Source organism: Neopsephotus bourkii, unplaced genomic scaffold (assembly GCF_033783945.1).
Source record: "Neopsephotus bourkii isolate Nb327-2 ecotype Australia unplaced genomic scaffold, CSIRO-AGI_Nbou_v1 NB_1831, whole genome shotgun sequence".
NCBI lineage: Eukaryota > Metazoa > Chordata > Aves > Psittaciformes > Psittacidae > Neopsephotus > Neopsephotus bourkii.
In genome coordinates, this window is record NW_026902304.1 from 26,925 (window position 1) to 45,813 (window position 18,889).

Consider the following 18,889-nt stretch of genomic DNA (forward strand, 5'->3'; position numbering starts at 1 on the left):
GAATTTTGCAGTGACATCTACTACCTGAGCAGTCTGAAAACTTGATGTGCATTTCCTCTCTTCTTTACATCGACTTTTTCTGCACTTCTCATATTTGGGAGAATTCTCCTTTTCCCTCTTCCTCTCCCCCATCTAGTTCTCTGTTTACTTTCACTCCATTTCTTTGCAAGGTAAGTATCCCTTTTCCCAGACCACTCTTACCTCTCCTTTCTCCACACACTTAACTCCTCTTTACATGAAAATACCTCTCGCAGACTATTAATTTTCCATTTTTCTAGCCCTCTAGTACAAGTGTACATCCTGTATACTCATCTCCCTCCCTACTCCCAAGCCTCCCTACTCAATTAACCTTTCACAGTTTGCCCTCTGTTTGCACTCATTGTCTCTTCCATAGCTGCAATCTCATCCTCCTACACAGGCCTTCTTCAAACCCAATCACATCTACGTAAGAGCTTTCAGCTCCCCCATTACTCATCTCTATCTTTTCTTTTAGTATCTGAAGGACACTCCTGTTCCTGCCAAGGACAGGAAACAGAATCTGTCTTTTCTTTTTGCCCAGCAAGAGGTAATCAGAAATGGATAATCTTTCCCACACAAAATGAGCTTGGGAACTCAATTTATCAAGGGGGTGCAGTGCAGGACAGCAAACTATTACATGTCTCTTGCCACAGAAAGGCGGGCTTTAAGAAAATCTGGAGATAGCAGAAAGGTGAAAAGGCAAAGGAAGTAGCTTCATCTTCCCTTCCTTCATTCCCCTTTTTGGAACTGAGACAGAGGCTCTGTTGTTCTGCGTTGTACGGAGTTTAACACGTAGGATGAGTCATTAAATGAGCACCTACAGCTCCCCAAAATTACAAGCATGCAGCAATTAAGCTGAGAAATTTGACAGAAATAGTAGTGCATTTAATTTAGTTTCTTCCTCACCAACAGACATTTATTAAGTAAATTAGTCACAATGCAAATACTGAACCTCTCATGGCTAATACTGAATCCTCTCTAAAAACCACTAGGTAACACTAATGTGCTATTAGAAACTAACCCCTCCACAGGCACTGAAAATATAACAAGTGTGAGGCATGCTCTGTACTAGATGATATTGACCATTTTGAATAATACTAGAGTATTGTTAGTGCTTTGATGTAATTCATTCATTTCAATTGACTATATTGACTCTGTTGCAATTACTATGCTGATGAAGTATGTAAGACATGTTTCCCATATATACATATATATATACATACATATATATATGCAGGGCTTCAATAATCAAGTGTACTGCTATCAAGAAGAAAGTTAACAACTATTAACATCTCTTTCAGAAGATGATTTATCTGACCTTCTCCCTTTTGTTCCAGGCCAACTTGTATTAGTTCCATATCTAGATCTTAACTAAACCACAATTTTATTTATCTGCCTGCAGACACCAGCAAGGGTTCGGTGTGGGGATACAACTGTGCAAAAACCAGATCCTGTTACCGCAAACATTTACAAAAGCTATCACTGCAAAGGAAGCCTGAACTTTGGCACTTTCTGACATCTTCACTGATATACTTTACAGTTGTAGAAAATACAGTTTTACTGGCAGGACTAAAGGCTAAGATTCTACTTCCACCTTGGCAATGCCTGGCATGCACAATCTTCTATTGCTACTCTGCAATGTTCATTTATTTCAGTTTTCCACAGGCCCATCATCATATTTAAAACAGGATTCTTTTAATTGGTCTGGCTTTTGCCTGTGATGTCAAAAGTGGTCCCTGAACCTTCACAATTTGAATGATGCTGCATGTCCAAAATGATCAATGCACTATCAGATGTGTCAGACCTACTGCCTTACAAGCCCCGCTTCCTGGGAAGATCAGCTTTCTGTTCTAGTTGTCATTCTAAAATTCCAGAATTAAAAGAAGACATTGAAAACTTACGCAACTCTTCCATATGGTATTAGTTTCCAGAAGAGGCACAACCCCCTCATACTTCATAACCCTGATCTAACTAAAATGGTGATGGGTAGGGGAAATAAGTCCTCTTGTGGGATGTGCTAATTCTCAATAATTTATTTTCCAATTTTTTCTAACACCTTAGCTATTTTGCAGGCAATGACAGAGACAGGATACGACAGATTAGTGGTGCAGATTAGTTTAGCCATTTTTGTTAGTATGCACATACTGACTTTAACTGAGGGCATAATTTTGAATTAAAATTAAAAACAAAATCACAAAACCCAAACAAAAAAAAAAAATCCTCCTCCCTAAAAGAAAGAGACACCATTCCAGTAAGGATTTCTGCAGCTGCTTCTTTAGAATGGCTTTGATGAGAATCTTATTGCATGATTTTCCATGGTCAAACTTTTTCTTCATATCTTAAAAACAGGAAAAACCCAGTTAAAATTCATGCATTGCCAACCTTTTTAAGTCTTGCAAGCAGACTGGCTACATGTTCATGCTGCTCTGCTCTGGCAAGATCTTCTGCTGTTTTCCCATCCTGTCAAAACACAAATATATTAGCAGCAGTTCCTTCCTTTTTTCTGACAATAAAAAAACCTCACATGCAACTTAGCTCAGCTACTCCAGGCAGCAACAGAATTGCTGTCAGATGCAACTGCAATAGGCAGAAGGAAAAAAAAACCCAAAACCCACACAACAACCAATGTTGATCACACCCTACCAGTATCCCCATCTTTTTTTTTAGTTGTCCAGAAAAGATATGGTACAATGAAGAACGATGGCATTTCTTTCACAAATTGGCATCTGCATACCACTGCAATAAGATATTTTGAATTTCGAACCTGCGAGTGATGCCAGTACTCCCCATCTGAGTTTCTCTTCCCATCAATTAGAGGATGATAGCAATTTCTACACACTGAACAGACACAGAAGTTTAAATGAATGACAGTGGTGTAACACTCACTGGAGGATTCCAGAAAGCAGGAACATTGTAAGGGATGTTGTTTAAATTGCATCAGAAAATTCTAAAAAAGCTAAGCTACCTTCAGCATTCTTCAGGTCTTGCCATTTAATTACCCATGTTTCAGAGGTCAGCAGCTCAATATTAAATTGGCTGAAAGGAAAATTGCTCAATACTACAACTACATTAATGCTATTGTATTGTTTAAATCTTGGTAATGGGTAACTAACTTACAAGCACTTTGCTTCTTTCACTCTTTCACAGTTATTAAGAAGTAATACTGGAAAACTAAGGTCTCTTTATTTGCATTTCTACCTTTGATTTTACTGGTTTTTCATGTGAAACCTGCATTGTCTTAAGCAGTTCCTGAGGTTATTGTATTACAGTATTATTACAATTACTGTACCATAGGAAATAAACATCTTCGACAATTGAGTGTCCACATACAGAAGCAATTTTCAGGTTTCCATAAAAGTTATTATGTACTCCAGAGATAATTCAGGCAGAATAAGAACAGAACATTAGCAGGAAACAGACAAAATTGTAGTTGATGGCATGAACTGACTAAATTTGAACCAATGCCTTACCCTTCAATTCCTTCCACAGCTGACATGCAATTGCACCTTTAGTGAAGAAACATCTGAATGTATTTTTAAAATCTTTATTCGTGCTGACTCTCCTCTCCAAATCCTAGTTAATTGCAAGTGTCTGCTGTACAAGAGGAAGAACAGTCTAGTGGCTGGGCAGCTAGCCTGCCATCAGAGCTGCTTCAATACTTTTAGTGCTTTCAAAGTTTCCAGTCTTGTGCACATACAGTGGAATCCAAAACTTTAAAGTAAAGGGAAAATCTTCATCCCCTTCCTGAGGATCCCTGTGGTAACAGGATGCAGCCTCCCCCAAACAGAAGTGTGAATTTTATCTGGATCCCCAAACCTTTGGCCTCCTCTTAAATCCAAAGCAGGACTGTTAGAGCCTGGCCCCACACTCTTCCTCCTGCAGTATACTGTTGGAAATGGCTGTCAAACTCCAGCACCAGGCATGTATGCAGTGACAGATTCCTGCATGGGCATTGTTTCTTTGAATCAAAGTAGATCCCACACCTCTTGATGGTACATCACAACTATATTGGCAAGACTAAGATAAATTCACACCCTCGTTTGCTGTGTCTCAGTGCTCCACGGGGATTTGCTTTGGTTCCAAGCCTGACTTTGGCTACTCAGCTGTACATCATTTGTTTAACTCAGTCACAACTATATGGGCACAAAACCAAAGGAAATAAGATGGTGAATATTTGAAAAGGGGTGTGGGTGGCAGTTGCTCATTGGAAAAATGGCACCAAGAATGGTTCAAACTGCTAACAGTCTAAGCAGATGTGTGCACAGAGCAAGCTTACCAGTAAAAGTGGGGTGGCACTGTTATGACCCAGAGATCCCTCCCCACTTCTTAATAAGTTCTTGAGCTCATGACCAGCTGCTTGATACAGCTGCCTAATCTTGGTGCTGTGAAGGAAGAACACCTCAAAAGCAGCCCTACCAGGAGAGCTCTGCACTACTTTTTGCTCAGGCGTTGCTCTTACGCTGAAGCTTTTGCCCTTGGTCCTCACCTGAGCAACACCCCAACTATATGTCTGTGTGGCCATGTATCCCACTGACCCACCTCCTAACTTCTGCGTTTGACCTAGAACTTGTTTCTTCTCTATGGACTTGCCTGGTATCACTAGAGCCTTGGCGGACCACTTAGCCCAATTCCTGACCATGACTTAACTTCAGACCTGCCTTATTGTTATAGACTTGGCTGGCAGCCCCGATTCCTGTCTGAAGCTGGTTGCCATCACTGCACCTGCTCTGCTTGTCTTGCTTGGATACTGTGGGACCCAGCCCTTGTTGTCGAGGTCACTGTCCTTAGTTGCTGTGTTGTTTACTCTTGGCTCGTAGCTCACCTCTGCTTACAGAGAAATGCCTTAGCAAGGGTGATGCCTGACAAGCACAAATTTTGAAGTCATGGTCATTCGACCACAGAGTAAACAAGACATGCAGAAAGGCCACTGGAGTAAGTGGAGGATACCACAGAGCACTGGCAACAAGTACAACAGAAAGAACTCTAGGTCAAATTCACCCCAAAAAAGCACTTTGAGATGTTTACATTGACAGAGGCTAGCAGTTCAGTTCATATGCCTGTTGTAAGTAGACTCAGATCTGGAAGCTCAATTTAGTAAGATAACATGTAGAAAAATAATTTGCTTCCATGGCAAAGAAATTAACAGAAGAAAGTTCCCATTTTGTCCAAAACATTCTCTGGGTGTCCACAGCAGGAAGAACTGCAGAACACAACAAGAATCAGAAAATACATACCCAAGTAAAATAGGAAATGTATTTCAGTAGGTTGTTTTCCTATTAAAGTTTCCTTGACAAGTACAGGGTATATATATACACTGCAATAGTAACGTGTAAGCACTGAAAAGGGCTTGGCTACAGGGTCAATAAAACCATATTTCATACCTGGGGGTAGCATTTCACTGCAATTGCTGACTGTCTCTTGTTGCAAATCAGACAGTTATGCCTGCAAGAGCTGGTCCTGTGTTTAACTGGCCATGTGCAAGCATCATCCAAAGGTTTTAAGTAATCTGACAATTTTAAACTTGGGACAATTTTAGAAACTTCTGTGAGGAGAAGCCAAGAACATGGTGCCAGCTAGTGTGTCAGCACAACACAAATTTTCTGGTGACATTCAAACATTGGAAATGATTGTATACTTCAGGAACTTAAGATTTTTTTTAAGGTTACTTAACCGCATTCATGCAATCTAATTCAAATAAACTAGTCCTTAAATGGGGTTACTGCAGCCCAGTTACTTAACAGTCCCGGAAATGTTAACTTCTCAGAAACAGCATGCTGAGAGAAGAAAAAGGTCATTAATTCTACCGTGCTGACTCAGGAAAAGCTGTTACTAAGACTTTTCAGAACAGTTTAACATCTACCTGGAAAACTAACACAAAACTGAAATGCTATTAAAATCACAACACTCACTTCCTCTCCCCCTCTCCTCCTTTTCCTTTCTCTTCACTACGACAATGCTAGAATAATGGACAGTTACGTATATTCAATCTGGTTCTGCCACATTTAGTAACAGCACGATTTATTTTGTTATCCCCTTCAAACTATCTAAAGGTAAAAAGTACTTTTATCTTGGAAGGACAGGGTGCATACAGGTAACTATACCAGCTGTCACCGTGACATAAAGCGACACAGCTCAAGAATTTTCCCGTCACCTTTTTGTTTGCAAATAAACCAGATTTTTTTCTCCTTCCCCCCCCCCACCCCCCTTTCAGCCATCTCAGGACTAATTTATTAGAGAACTCTGAAAAACATGGACTTTACTAAAATCTAATCACAACATGATTTCAATATACAGAACAATAGTTCTTTCTGAGCAGAATGCATTGGTTAGGGCAAGTAGCTATGCAAACATATCTAATTCATTTGAAAATAAAATATGCTTAGTTTGTTCAAAACACAGATAGTGGTGTGCATGATGCCTAAAATGTATCATGTGCATATGAAGTGTGTATGATGAAGGACAATTCATCCCTGCTGTGGATGTGTCAGCTAGGAGGATATTTCTCATACTAGTAAGAATGAAAAATACCTTCAGTGTTGCTAATTGGCAGCAGTGGTGCTGACTGCTCTGACACAAATGATTTGCTTTGCAAGGACAACTGCATGCTAGTTCACTCATCCATGAACTCACACATCTCCCATCATAAAAAACAAAACTTTTTAATCTCCTGAAAGCAGGAAAAATATTTAATATACATACAGTACATTTCTATAGTAACTGTATGTGATGTGAAATGATGCATACCTTCATAACGGCAGCCCTGCCATTAAGCACACGTTTCTGTGTGCTTACAGAAAACACAGTCTATAAGTAATTATTCAGTCAAGAAATTCTTAGGTGTAAACGAAGTGGTAGCTATAGTGTACCTTGGTCAGTTTCAAATTTCACCCCTCTCTAAATTAATTTGTTTCCTACTATCATACATAAGAAAAGCAGTAAGCATAAAGTATCTCTCAATACTTACAGAAGTTAAAGCTTCTACATTGGCCCCAGTTAGACACAGGAACCGGACAACATCAAGGATTCCATTGTTTGCTGCTAGATGTAAAGGTGTTCTTCCATACTAAAAAGGTGAATAAAGTGACATTAGTCAAATAACTTTATTTTAAACTTTATAACTAATAATCGAATTTATTTTACAATTATACATCCTGATACATAGTAAAAACTGTAAGAAAAAGTACTTTTGGTTACAGCTTAAGCACAACTACTTAAAGCTTAATTAAAAAGAAAGGCTAGAGTGACTACTACAAAATGAGAAACAATTTTATAGCTTAATGCCCCACAACTGTAAAGGAATCCTTGATTTTTTTGGCTGTATTTGAGAATGTGGTTTTAATTTCCAGTAAAACTAATTGCATTTTGCTTAATTAAATATGAACCAGTTAAGCAACACTAAATCCTTAACCTTTAAAGCTCTGGATTCTATTTCAATCCAAGTTATTGAAGATTACATATCTGCAGTCTTCCCCTTCCACCCAAAGGAATAAGAGGAATGGATTCAAGAAGTCAGGCTGGAGGAATTTGTGCTTTCAGTGACAGATGAAAAGTGCTGAAAGGACTGCTTCCCAGATTTGTGCTTTTCTTTGTGATTCTCTTCACTGCCAACAAGTCCTCATGACATCCACGTCTGTTCTTTAGTGTTCAAAGCTACCGTTTTAAATATCACTACCATATATTCTCTGTGTGTAACTCCTCTTATACTACTTCACATATTTTCATGCTTTCATTACTGATCTCCCTGTTTCAACCCTACATTCAGAAACAAACTCACAAAATAGCTTCACAAAAAGGATGTTTCAAATCAAAGCTAACTTTTTGACAACTGGAAACTGAGAAGATGCCCAGCTCCTCAAAACTCTACACCTGAACACAAATAGCATCTGGGATTGTATCAGAACTAGTGTGGCCAGGAAGACTAGGGAAGTAATAATCTCCCTGTATTTGGCACTGGTGGGGCTGCACCTTGAATCCTGTGGTCAGTTCTGGGCCCCTCACTACAAGAAAGATGTTGAGGTGCTGGAGAGGGTCCAGAGAAGGGCAATGAAGCTGGTACAGGGTCTGGAGCACAAGTTCTGTAAGGAACGGCTGAGGGAACTGAGGTTGTTTAGTCTGGAAATACGTAAAATAGATAAGGCTCAGGGAGGGACCTTGTCGCTCTCTACAACTACCTGAAAGGAGGATGGAGCCAGGAGGTTTCTGGTCTCTTTTCCAAATTTGCAAGAGATAGGACAAGAGGTAATGGCCTCAGGCTGTGCCAGCAGAGATTTAGAAGGGATATTAGGAAATATTTCTTCACTGAAAGGGTTGTCAGTCATTGGAACAGGCTGCCCAGGGAAGTGGTTGAATCACTGACCTCGGAGGTATTTAAAAGACGAAGAACCCTTAGGGACACGGCTTAGTGGTAGACTTGGCAGTTTTATGTTTATGATGATCTTAAAGGCAATTTCAAACCTAAATGATTCTGTAGTAAGTAAATGTGTATGATGTTTTACTGCACATAGTCTATGGAAGAAAGAAATGGTGTCCTCAATTGGTATCATGTACATGTGGGACTAAGGATAAACAGTTATTAATTATATTAATGCACTCCCCATTACAGGGCTCACTGCTGAAGAGGACAAGCAGAAATAAAGATTCTCTATTTGATAAGACCCAAACTCACCCTTTCAAATAAAGAACTTGTACACACAACTGTTAATAACGGAACACAAGCTATAAACATAATCCTACCCCCACTGAACTTGAAGAATGATTTATTATTTCCAGACCATGCTTGCAGCCAGGCCATTGATGCCATTCTCCATTAGGAAAAGAGGTGCTAATCCAGCCTTGTGCTTAACTCACATTCCCCAAAGTGTGTTCTCAGCTGTGGATCTTGATTTAATGGCTTAGTCAGTCAGGTTTAAGCTTAGAGGCAGGACTGTGGAGCTCATTATTTTAAGTTTCTTTCACTCAGCAGCTGATGATTTTAATTATTAAAACCGAAAGCGATTGCACTGGACAGCCCTCAAGTGAAAAGCCCCACAGCTTTCTTTAGCTGACTAATACGGAGAAGGTCAGTGCTTGGGTAATGAATGGAAGTGTTAACTGGCAAAATGTAATTACCAGAACATGTACTTTTCCAGAAACACAAAGAATCTACAACACCTGAATCAAACAAATTGCAGAAAGCAATATGAATATTCCTATGAGTAACTTTTAAGCTTTGTAGCATATATAAAGTTTAAAAAGGGCAAAGAAAGATATTCAGAGCTAAGAATTGTGGCCTAAGCCCCATCAGCAGAGTCCAATGGCTGACCTTAACCTACTCAAACTAACCAAAGGAAAATTTCCTGAAACTGCTTACTTCTCTTGAAAATCTCTGGTGAGGTTGCCAGAATGTTAAAACCTGTAAAGCATCACAGTCAATTATCTCATACAGTGACTGCAGCACTAGCACAACAGAAGCAGCAAAAAAGATACTACTATCTCAGAGTTTAGGGACAGCTATTGTATATTCTTTTGGCAAGTGCTTACAAAAATTATGGACAGTTCACATTTTTACCTGGCAGTAACCCAGGGATATGCACTGGAATCAACATTTTTAGCGTTACAACATTTACCAAGGGTGTCTACAATTGTCATGTGTTTTTGAAACAATGAGCAATAAGAAAATTCCCAAAAAGCACCTTACTCAGACTGTCAACTTCAACTTTTGAAAATAATTTTACATTTAATATTTTACTTCTGAGATTCCTGTACCCTGCCAGTGACAATCTGTTTAATAAATAAATTTGAACTATTTTAAGATAAATATTTTATTGCGTTTTATTGTAATAAACTCAATGAGGAAAACATAAACCAGCCAATATGAGACTTTTATAACTGGGAATAGAATCTGCAGTTGAGTTAAATCCTTTGGTAGGTGTCAGTACAGATCTTTTCATGTAATTTGGAAGAATTCAAAACATATTTTTCATAAAACTGTACACTCAATTCTGTATATAAATTACTGGTTTTAAATCACATCAAATCAAGGCCAGCAGCAATGCATATTATCTGTTCTTCAGTGCCTAGATGTAATTTGCACAAAGCAAAGCAATCCAGATAGGGAAGAAGGTTGGCATATACTTCAACATTAGAGCTGAGTGGCAAAGTACACTGTGATATTCCAACTGGGCAAGCTTTTAATGTATCTTTAATCATCTACTCACTCTGAAACAAACTTAGGCAAATGTGCAAAGCGACTTGTTCAATGCTTTGCATTTGGACACTTCAAGAGATAAAATATTTTTCTTATCAGAGAACTGGAAAGGTCATCTAATGCAACGGGTGAGCTATTAAACAAAGAAGTTCAGCATGCATATTCCATTTACCTTATTAGTGACATCCAAATTACAACTTGCTTCACAGAGTGCCATCACAATAGGAAAATTCCCATCTTTGCAGGCCACATGCAGGGGAGTGTTGCCATGTCTGTCTTGGAAATCTACAAAACATCCTTGACTGATGAGAGTTTTAACTACTTCTATTTGACATCTTCTCACAGCAAGGTGTAAGGCTATATGACCATCCTGAAATAACAAGACAATGTATGAGATTTAATAATGCTAAAAATCAAAGCACTTTGCAGAGTCACCATCCTTTCACGTAACTGGGTGTATCTCCTTGCATCAAGAATCACAACGGCTTTTATTTTGAGCGTGGAGGCAGTTAGATGCACAGTATCTGTCAGAACAAATCAGTATGGGATGAAAGCAAATTTCTATTAAGCCACCAGGCTTTGCAGTGGAATGGATGAAATGCAAATACACATTCTTTACTAAGAGCTTCCCTAGGAGGCGAGAGAGTGGCCAACTGTAACAACCAGTTGAATATTGTAAAACACTCTAGCGTTTGCTTACAGAAATTAGTGATGCAAAAATCATGCAATCTGCTTAGTGGTCAGGGCTTTCTCTCTGCGGAATAACTAAAAGAGACAGCGTGACTAGAAGCACATTTTAGAAGCAAAAGCAGTTTTCTGAATGTGCTTTAGTAAGTAAACAGCAATAAAAGGACAAGCATACCAAAAGTGCAAGCAATGAAATGTTAAATTTCTTTCTTGGGATTACACCGTGAAAGACAAACCTGATTCTGAATTAAACAGAGTTACATTTTTAAATAGTTGGAATTTAAGTTATTGGAAATAGGTGTGATTTATCCAGCCACTGGGAATCAAAGGCAAACAGTAAATCTATAATTTTTTCTCTTCAGTTAACAGTTTGTTGCCAATTACAGAACCCAAAGTTTCTGCCATTTTTTTGTACAGTGTAACTCATAAGGCGGTAATTGATAAGGTGATAATTGATAAGGTGATGATGAATCAGCAAAATCCCAACCATGGAAAAATAAACAGCAGCAACTTTAAAGACTGCTGCAGTCACCCACAGAGTGCGTGAAAATCCACATCATGGAAACAATGCAGCATTCAAACAAAGCAATTCAAAAAGATGGCTCTGTGACATCTTTGATCTCTAGATGTAATTCCTGACCAAAAGAAACTCAAATTAACCTTGTCTGTTGCATGAAGATCAGCCTCATGTTCTGCCAAGCATTCCACTATATCATGGTAACCTCTAGCAGATGCTGTCAGAAGTGGAGTCTCCCCTTCTTTGTTTTTAATGTTCACATTGCAACCTGCTTCACAGAGTGCTCTGGCAACTGAGTAGTAGCCGTGCCAAGCAGCACAATGCAGTGGAGTTTCTTCCTCCTATTAACATGGAAAATAAAAACAACAAAGCAGAATTGAACCAAATGCCAGGAGGAACAATTCCCCAGCTTAACTCAGAAAAACAGAAAGATGACACAAAAGAAAAAGGTATTGTAGTTTTTAATGCTGACATTCTCAAAGCAAGAGTACCACCTTCTGATATGACAAGTGATTATAGCAACGCACTAGATTTTCACCATACTTCTCACCATAAAACTATCTACTGACAATACCTTGCATATCTAGTCTTAGTTTAGATGGTTCCATGCTCTTGAGCTAACTGTCTTGGTTCTCTCACTTGAAAACATTCTCTTTCATAAGAAATTTCTACATCCAGTGTGCTGAGAGACTAATCCAGTGTTTAAAACAGAACACTTGCCAAGGAGATGCAAACCCCTGAACTCACAGAGCACAAACCACCACCCATACCTTTGTGATGTTGACTTTTGCCCTCTTTAAGCTTTTTGAGAGAGCCTGTTTTATAACAGTAGTTGGTTGGCCTTCTTTGTAGAAGAAAAACAGTCTCCATGACTTACCTTGTCTTGAAAGTTTGGATTGGATCCAATGCTACAGAGAAACTGAACCACATCCACATGCCCATACCGAGCTGCGACATGGAGAGCGGTCTCCCCAGACTGCAATTACAGAAGAACATGCCACTGTAATTTCATGTGTCACCCTAGACATGCACTGCTGTGTACAGCCTGAATACAAGGCATGTACACTGCATGGGGTACTCCTCCCTCCTTGTTACCCAGTGGCACAGCTTCAGTCAGCATAGATCTTCCACTTACAAGCTGTAGTTGTATGTGACAGACTTGACAGGTCAAAGGCTTGACTTTTTCAGAACTTATTTTCCTACTTTATTTGTTCCAGGTCACAGCCACAACAGGATTTCTGAGCAATATGAAGAGGTAGCTGCATGGGCAACTGGTGGTGAAACGGACCTCCTACTTCTATTCATTCTATTCCCATATGCCCCTCCTCTGCCTTATATATACAAATGTAAGGAGTTCGCCTAACACCTTGGTATATCCTAGCATATTTGGGTCATTACATGTAATTATTTGCAGCCTTTTATTGAAGTTGTATGAAAAATAAATGGCATTTTTATTAAGAGGGTAACCTCTTTCCTAGTAGCCCTATCAGGAGTCAAACACTAATTTTGCTAATGTGCCTTGCACTAGTTCTCTAAGCAAACTATATTTCACAAGTAAAAGTGCCTCTGTACTGCAGCTTTAGTTAGTATAAAAACACCACAATGGCGTAAGATTTTAACAGCAACTAGTTTCTAGGGCAAATGTTGCTAAAGTAACACTGCTGGAGACAAGGTAAGTGCTCATCAGCTATAAATTGTTAGGCTTCATTATATTCAACTTAATAACAGTCAAATTTACTTGTCAGACAAAAGTGATTTTCAATCAAGAGGAATAAAAACCAGAATCACGATTTTGCCCTATGTTTCAATGAGAAATCTAGTTTTCAAGTGAAAATTAAGTTAAGTTTGTACTTCCCCACCTACCCACCATGTAGTCACCACACTTAAAATGCATGCTTGGTTAACATTTGTCAGGAAAACAATCAGTACATCCAGCTACTTTAAAGCTGTGTTATCACAGCCCTATATGTCAGCTTATAAAACCACACTAAAAAACCCGGTCATATGGTTGGAATTGCGGCACAGATGAAAATCATTCTGAAAGACCTTTCTCTTTGTTAAGTTAAAGTTATAAGAAAAAAAACTCTCTGCATGAAAAAGAATTCTTTGCTTACCTTATCCTTAACATCCAAAGGACATTTATTATCATCAAGAAATTTCAGTGTTTCTACGTGACCATGTCGAGAAGCCCAATAGATTGCATTGGATCCAGCCTGTCATAAATATTTGATTACAGATCTTTTTGATCTTTTTAGAATCCTAATTCTAGATTATCAGCTGAGGTATACATGTATTTTGATGTACACAGATATAATGAACAGATATTAAAGCTTAGATGAATATATTTACTTTAAAAAAAATTCTAATTAAATCAACAACCCTACATATCAACAATGACAACAAAACCCCTCTATGAAAAGGACGACTAATGGGATCACTAACTGCAAGGATAATCCTCTTCCTCTTTTTAAGGGAAGTTTTTTGGAAACAGTCATAAAAACGTTTCCGTTTCTGACTTTACCATCTACAGACAGATAAGCAGACAGTGCTTCAAGTTTGTTTTAAATGAATCCCAGATTGTTACACTACGTTTTGGAAAAAAGCTTGCTGCAAAGTATACGCTCTGTCACGTACCAGTTCTAGTTGCAATATCCCTCATCACTAAAATGTGCATTTATCATTCCACGATAAATAAAGCTCACCATTGTGTTTCAGGGCAATCACTAATTTGAACTAATTGAGGCAATTTTGCAAGCATGAACTGTATTTTAAGATTAGTATCATTCAAATTATTTCAGCTAATAAAGTGATCAAGATCAGAGGATATGCATTAGAAACAAATGACATTATTAAAGATTTGCTTTTATCTTTTTGCTGTGGAAGGCAGTAAATGGGCTCTACAGCCAGCATTTTTTACTTCCCAACACAACTTGGTCAGAACTGCTTGTCTTCTCCTAACTGTACCAAATAACTTACACAGAATGGTGACAAAGAAAAACCCTGACCTTATCTTGAACATCAATACGGGATCCATGCTTTAAAAGCAACTGAAGCATCTGAATGTTTCCACAGCCAGCAGCAATCAGTAGTGGAGGTGTTCCATGCTAACAATGAAATACAAATGAGAACAATCTATTCAATTTTTGAAGGCTTAAGAAAAGAAAGCGGAATAAAAGGAAAGTACTAAATGGCATCTCTGGGTTTCTAGTTTCAAATTATGTCTTCAGGGAGCACTGTATAGAAATAATTTGTCCCTTTGACCAAAGGAATTTATTGCATGGCAATTTTCCAAAGTTTTGGGATGAATTCACATCTACTAAATGATACACCACACATTAAAGGTATGCTTTTCAAATCTGAAATATTAAGGTTAGGCTCTCATTAGCCCAGTCTGGCAAGGATGATCCCCTTCGCAACTCCTTCATATCTACATATCTACATTTAAAACTGGATTACCTGAGGTATTTGCCAAGACGCAACATATAGGAAAGTTAAATGGGACTGCACTATTAAAACACAAACCCACTGATTTTTTTTAAAGGTTCAAGACACCACCACAGTAAAATAACAGATGCTTTCACTTTACAATGCTATTCATGAATATTTCTCAAAATACAGATTTGGCAGTCTGGTTATTTCTACATATTCTGCCATGTCCACCTGCCACAAGAAACAACAACAGAGGCTGACATCTCATACACCACTGCTCTTGACAACACCACTCCATTAATACTTTCTTAAGGCCCTAGCTGGGAAAAAAAAACCCAAACAACAACAACAAAAAACAAGAACAACCAAACCAAACAAAAAAACCCAAGTATTTTAGGTTCCATTTTCAGGTAGTTTGAGAAGTCTGAACACAGAACACATTAAAATTTCTCCTAAAGAAAGTCAGAATCATTTCCCATCCACTGGTCTCTTCTTTTTGGGTGTTATATTTCTATTTTACAACCATGCTGCTCTATTCAACAAGGTGATAGCTAGTCCCCCACGCACCTCAAGCAGACCCACACTACCTTGTTGGGTTGATTGACATCGTAATTTGCCAGAGATCCCAGAAGGTGCTGTAATCCAGGAAAGTTGTCATCATTGATGGCATGAATAATAGCTTTCATTACAAAAGAATCTTCCTCATCCTTGTAATTAAATGAGAAAGAAGAAAAATTATTAAAGGAAAAAAATCCCCCTCTCAACAGCTGCCAAGACATGTAAAAAAATAAAGTAAAATTTTCAAAGTCTTCAGCTGCAAGCTGTAACCCTTTGCAAAGCATATGGCTAACGTGTCCGCAAGTTATATGAAAAGAAAACCCACACCAAAACCCCCCTCACTTTTTCCAGTACTGTTATGCTTCCCCTTTCTTCACACATAAGCCCATTACTCATTGAGATTCCAAACAGGTTTCTTTTATTAGGTGTACTTTCCTTTTCCTCGTAGGACTTTCAGTAGATGCAGTACTTTCATCAAATGAAACTAATTCCATGCATATGTGTGAACATTAAAAATACCAAGAAGTACACAAATACAAACCAGAATATCAAGTCTTACACCGTCCATGACTATGACATAAGAGAAGTACTTTGGACCAAGCTTTTATTCATTCAAATGGACCAGTTAAAAATCTAGAACGTAAGTAATGAGCCTAGGCCCCTCTGGAGGTGTATTGTTTGTTTTGTTTTGTTTTTTTCTCATGCAGTAAAATGTCAGAGAACTGAAACTCACTGAGTCCAGTATTTGGATTACTCCTACCTCCTGTCTCCTGAGGTTTCAGATTTTTTTAGAACACTAACATTAGGCTACAATCCTTTCTGCTGCAACATAGGTTGAAATGATGATCCCGTGTTAAAAGTCATAATGATAGCTGAAGTGGGGGAGGCAAGGAAAGGAGGGCAAGATGGAGAGAACAAAGAGCATGGAAGCAGAAAGATAAGAGGAAGAATAGTGGAAATGAGTGGAGAGTTGCACAGCAAAGATAATATGGATAAAAAGGGCTCTGCAAAATATTTGACATTTGATCCTATTAATGCATTGAAAGATGAGGTTACCCAGCTCTAAACATATTAACATACATAAGTTGCTGATCACAGGGAATTTGTGAAGCGTGTATTACAACCTGGAGAGTAAGCTAAAGAAGAATGTTTTTGCATTTACAAGCATTTGCAATTACAAAGCATACAGCAATTGCTTCTGACTACTTAAATCTAGTAGATTCAATATTACAAACTGAATACTGGCCAACTTAAAGTTTTCCCTCTTAAATAAATAACAGCTTGTGATACTGCTGTCTAGCATTCACTGAATCTAAGAGAGTCTCAATGATTTTGAGTATTCTGTTAAAAAATGCCATATTATTTTACTCTACACAGTGCCGTAAAAAAAATTCAGATGCAACTTTTTCACATTGTAATTGTTACAGCACAAAAAGTCCTCTTGAATAAAAACAAAGTTAGATGAATTTCTGGCTCTAGCTATCATGCTCACCATGGTAATTAATAAATTCAACTTCAAGGTTTGTGATGTGCAGAAGATCAGACTATCAGTAACTGATTTCTGCAGCCTTGTGATCTATTTCATCCTACATACGAGATTGATTAATCGCCATAGTTTCAACAACCCAATATTTCTGTTAAAATAATTTCAGAAAACGTTAAGTTTCAGATGTAGTAAAGCATTCTAAGCATGTAAGTATACACTTACCAGAGTATCATCACTTCTAGCGACACTCATATTACTTCTGGACAAGAAAGATCTTGATAATCTTTGGCACAAGGATATTAAGCGCACCGATTGCTTTTCAAAAACAGAAAGAAAAAAAGCTATATTTAAAAAAAAATTAAAAGGGAATACTGTCATATTAGCAAAACAAAGTGGAGCTTGAATTCAACACCCCCATCTCATTTTTATATTGCATTTGAATCTTCAATTTCTTTTGCCATTTATAATGCAAACGGTATACTTATACACTAAGCAAAGCTATATATTATTTTAGGATCACTACTATTTCATCATGCTGTTCAAAATAAAGCAAACCTGACTTGTATTACATCCTCTGACTTACACTGAAAACATTTAAATGTAACTATTTTAAAGCATTTACACACAGAAAACCTAAACCGAGTGTGAATTAGCTGACAGCATTCCTTTAAATGCCAGGTGTCAAACCAGTTTAAGATATTCCTAGCTATTTCATTTTAAGGCAGCAGACTAGTACTTGGATTTTATAAACACCATAGATGTTCATCTATCACAGCCACTGAACTGCAGAAAAAAACCATTGTACTGCTTGCTGGAACACTTTGTGCCTTCAGACCATAGATTAGCAAAATCATCCTATTTCCTGGCCTCTGTGACAATGAATAAAACTCCTTTTCTAATAATAGTGACTTATCTTGTCTCATGTCTCATCTCTCCTCATGATAAAACAGATTTCACATACAACACTCATGCCCTTGTTTAGTATCAGTGTGAACTCCCCTATAGGTATGCTGGAGGAGGAGGGACCTGTTTCAATGAACTGCTCCTTGCACAAATCAATGCTTTCAACTAATACCTTGCCTCCCTTCTGGAAAAATAACTGATGCTAACCTCATGAACAGGTTGGCAATCTCAGACCAAAACTGCTCTGCATGAGAGACTAGTTTTTCCCTCCTGCTCTGTAAAGTGTTGGCATAAGTACTGGAGCATTCCATTCTGTGAGGCCTGCTTAAACGATGCTTTATTTACTGGGATTATTGTCAGAAAAACATGTACCTACACTTAGAAATGCCTTAGAAATGTTAGAAAACATTACCAAGACAGATGACAGCATACAGCTAGAGGCATAAAACAGAAAATCCATACACACACATTTGTATGCAGATCACTAACAAAGAAGTCTTCTCCCATACCACCATACTCCAAATGACAGAGGAATGGGTTTCTTCTTCCTCCTTCTTCACTCCTAAAGGCACTGATATTTCCCTGAAGCAGGTAGTATCACTACTGTATTTGTATGTCACCTATTTCCTTAAGATTAATTGAATGACTTACTTTCCATTTTCGTCGTGCTGCAAACTTTTTGAATTTCTCCATATTCACTGCAGATGCTTTTCTACTAAGTGCTTGCTGGGTGTCTTTAGGCTATGTGCAACAGGAAAATAAAACCGTAAATCCCACAATTACATCCAGAACTTTCCTAAGATACCTTTCTGTATGCAAGCCTCTGTCCTTCAGTGCTGACTTCCACTTACATTATAATAATACTGTAATAATAAAGTAGTCGTAAGCACATCATTTTAACATCCACAGCCTAGTGGCACATGCAGATAGGATTTCCTGAGAAAATGCCCTGTAGAAAATCCAGACCTAAGAATATTTCATGCAACAGTAAAATTTGCTTTTTCATTTTTAACAAAATAAGCCAACACCCAACAGAATATTCAGCTTTATCCTTCACCTCCCCCTATGACAGAGGCACTGGATGTCTCCTAAATAAATCCTGTCT

At 38.1% G+C, this 18,889-nt stretch overlaps 1 protein-coding gene across 2 annotated transcripts in view; it reads right to left on the reverse strand.

The window, feature by feature from the left end:
- DAPK1 (death associated protein kinase 1) overlaps nucleotides 1-18,889 on the reverse strand; it is a 96,572-nt gene that overhangs the window by 13,632 nt on the left and 64,051 nt on the right. The window contains exons 9-19 of one of the 2 annotated variants that reach the window (XM_061343945.1): nucleotides 18,436-18,525; nucleotides 18,274-18,366; nucleotides 17,104-17,196; nucleotides 15,425-15,544; nucleotides 14,414-14,512; nucleotides 13,523-13,621; nucleotides 12,286-12,384; nucleotides 11,552-11,749; nucleotides 10,377-10,574; nucleotides 6,983-7,081; nucleotides 2,401-2,478 (exon numbers count right to left, since the gene is read on the reverse strand). In XM_061343945.1, the coding sequence (XP_061199929.1) occupies nucleotides 2,401-2,478; nucleotides 6,983-7,081; nucleotides 10,377-10,574; nucleotides 11,552-11,749; nucleotides 12,286-12,384; nucleotides 13,523-13,621; nucleotides 14,414-14,512; nucleotides 15,425-15,544; nucleotides 17,104-17,196; nucleotides 18,274-18,366; nucleotides 18,436-18,525 (1,266 nt within the window). The remainder of the gene's footprint in view (nucleotides 1-2,400; nucleotides 2,479-6,982; nucleotides 7,082-10,376; nucleotides 10,575-11,551; nucleotides 11,750-12,285; nucleotides 12,385-13,522; nucleotides 13,622-14,413; nucleotides 14,513-15,424; nucleotides 15,545-17,103; nucleotides 17,197-18,273; nucleotides 18,367-18,435; nucleotides 18,526-18,889) is intronic. The other variant, XM_061343944.1, reaches the window with a different exon arrangement.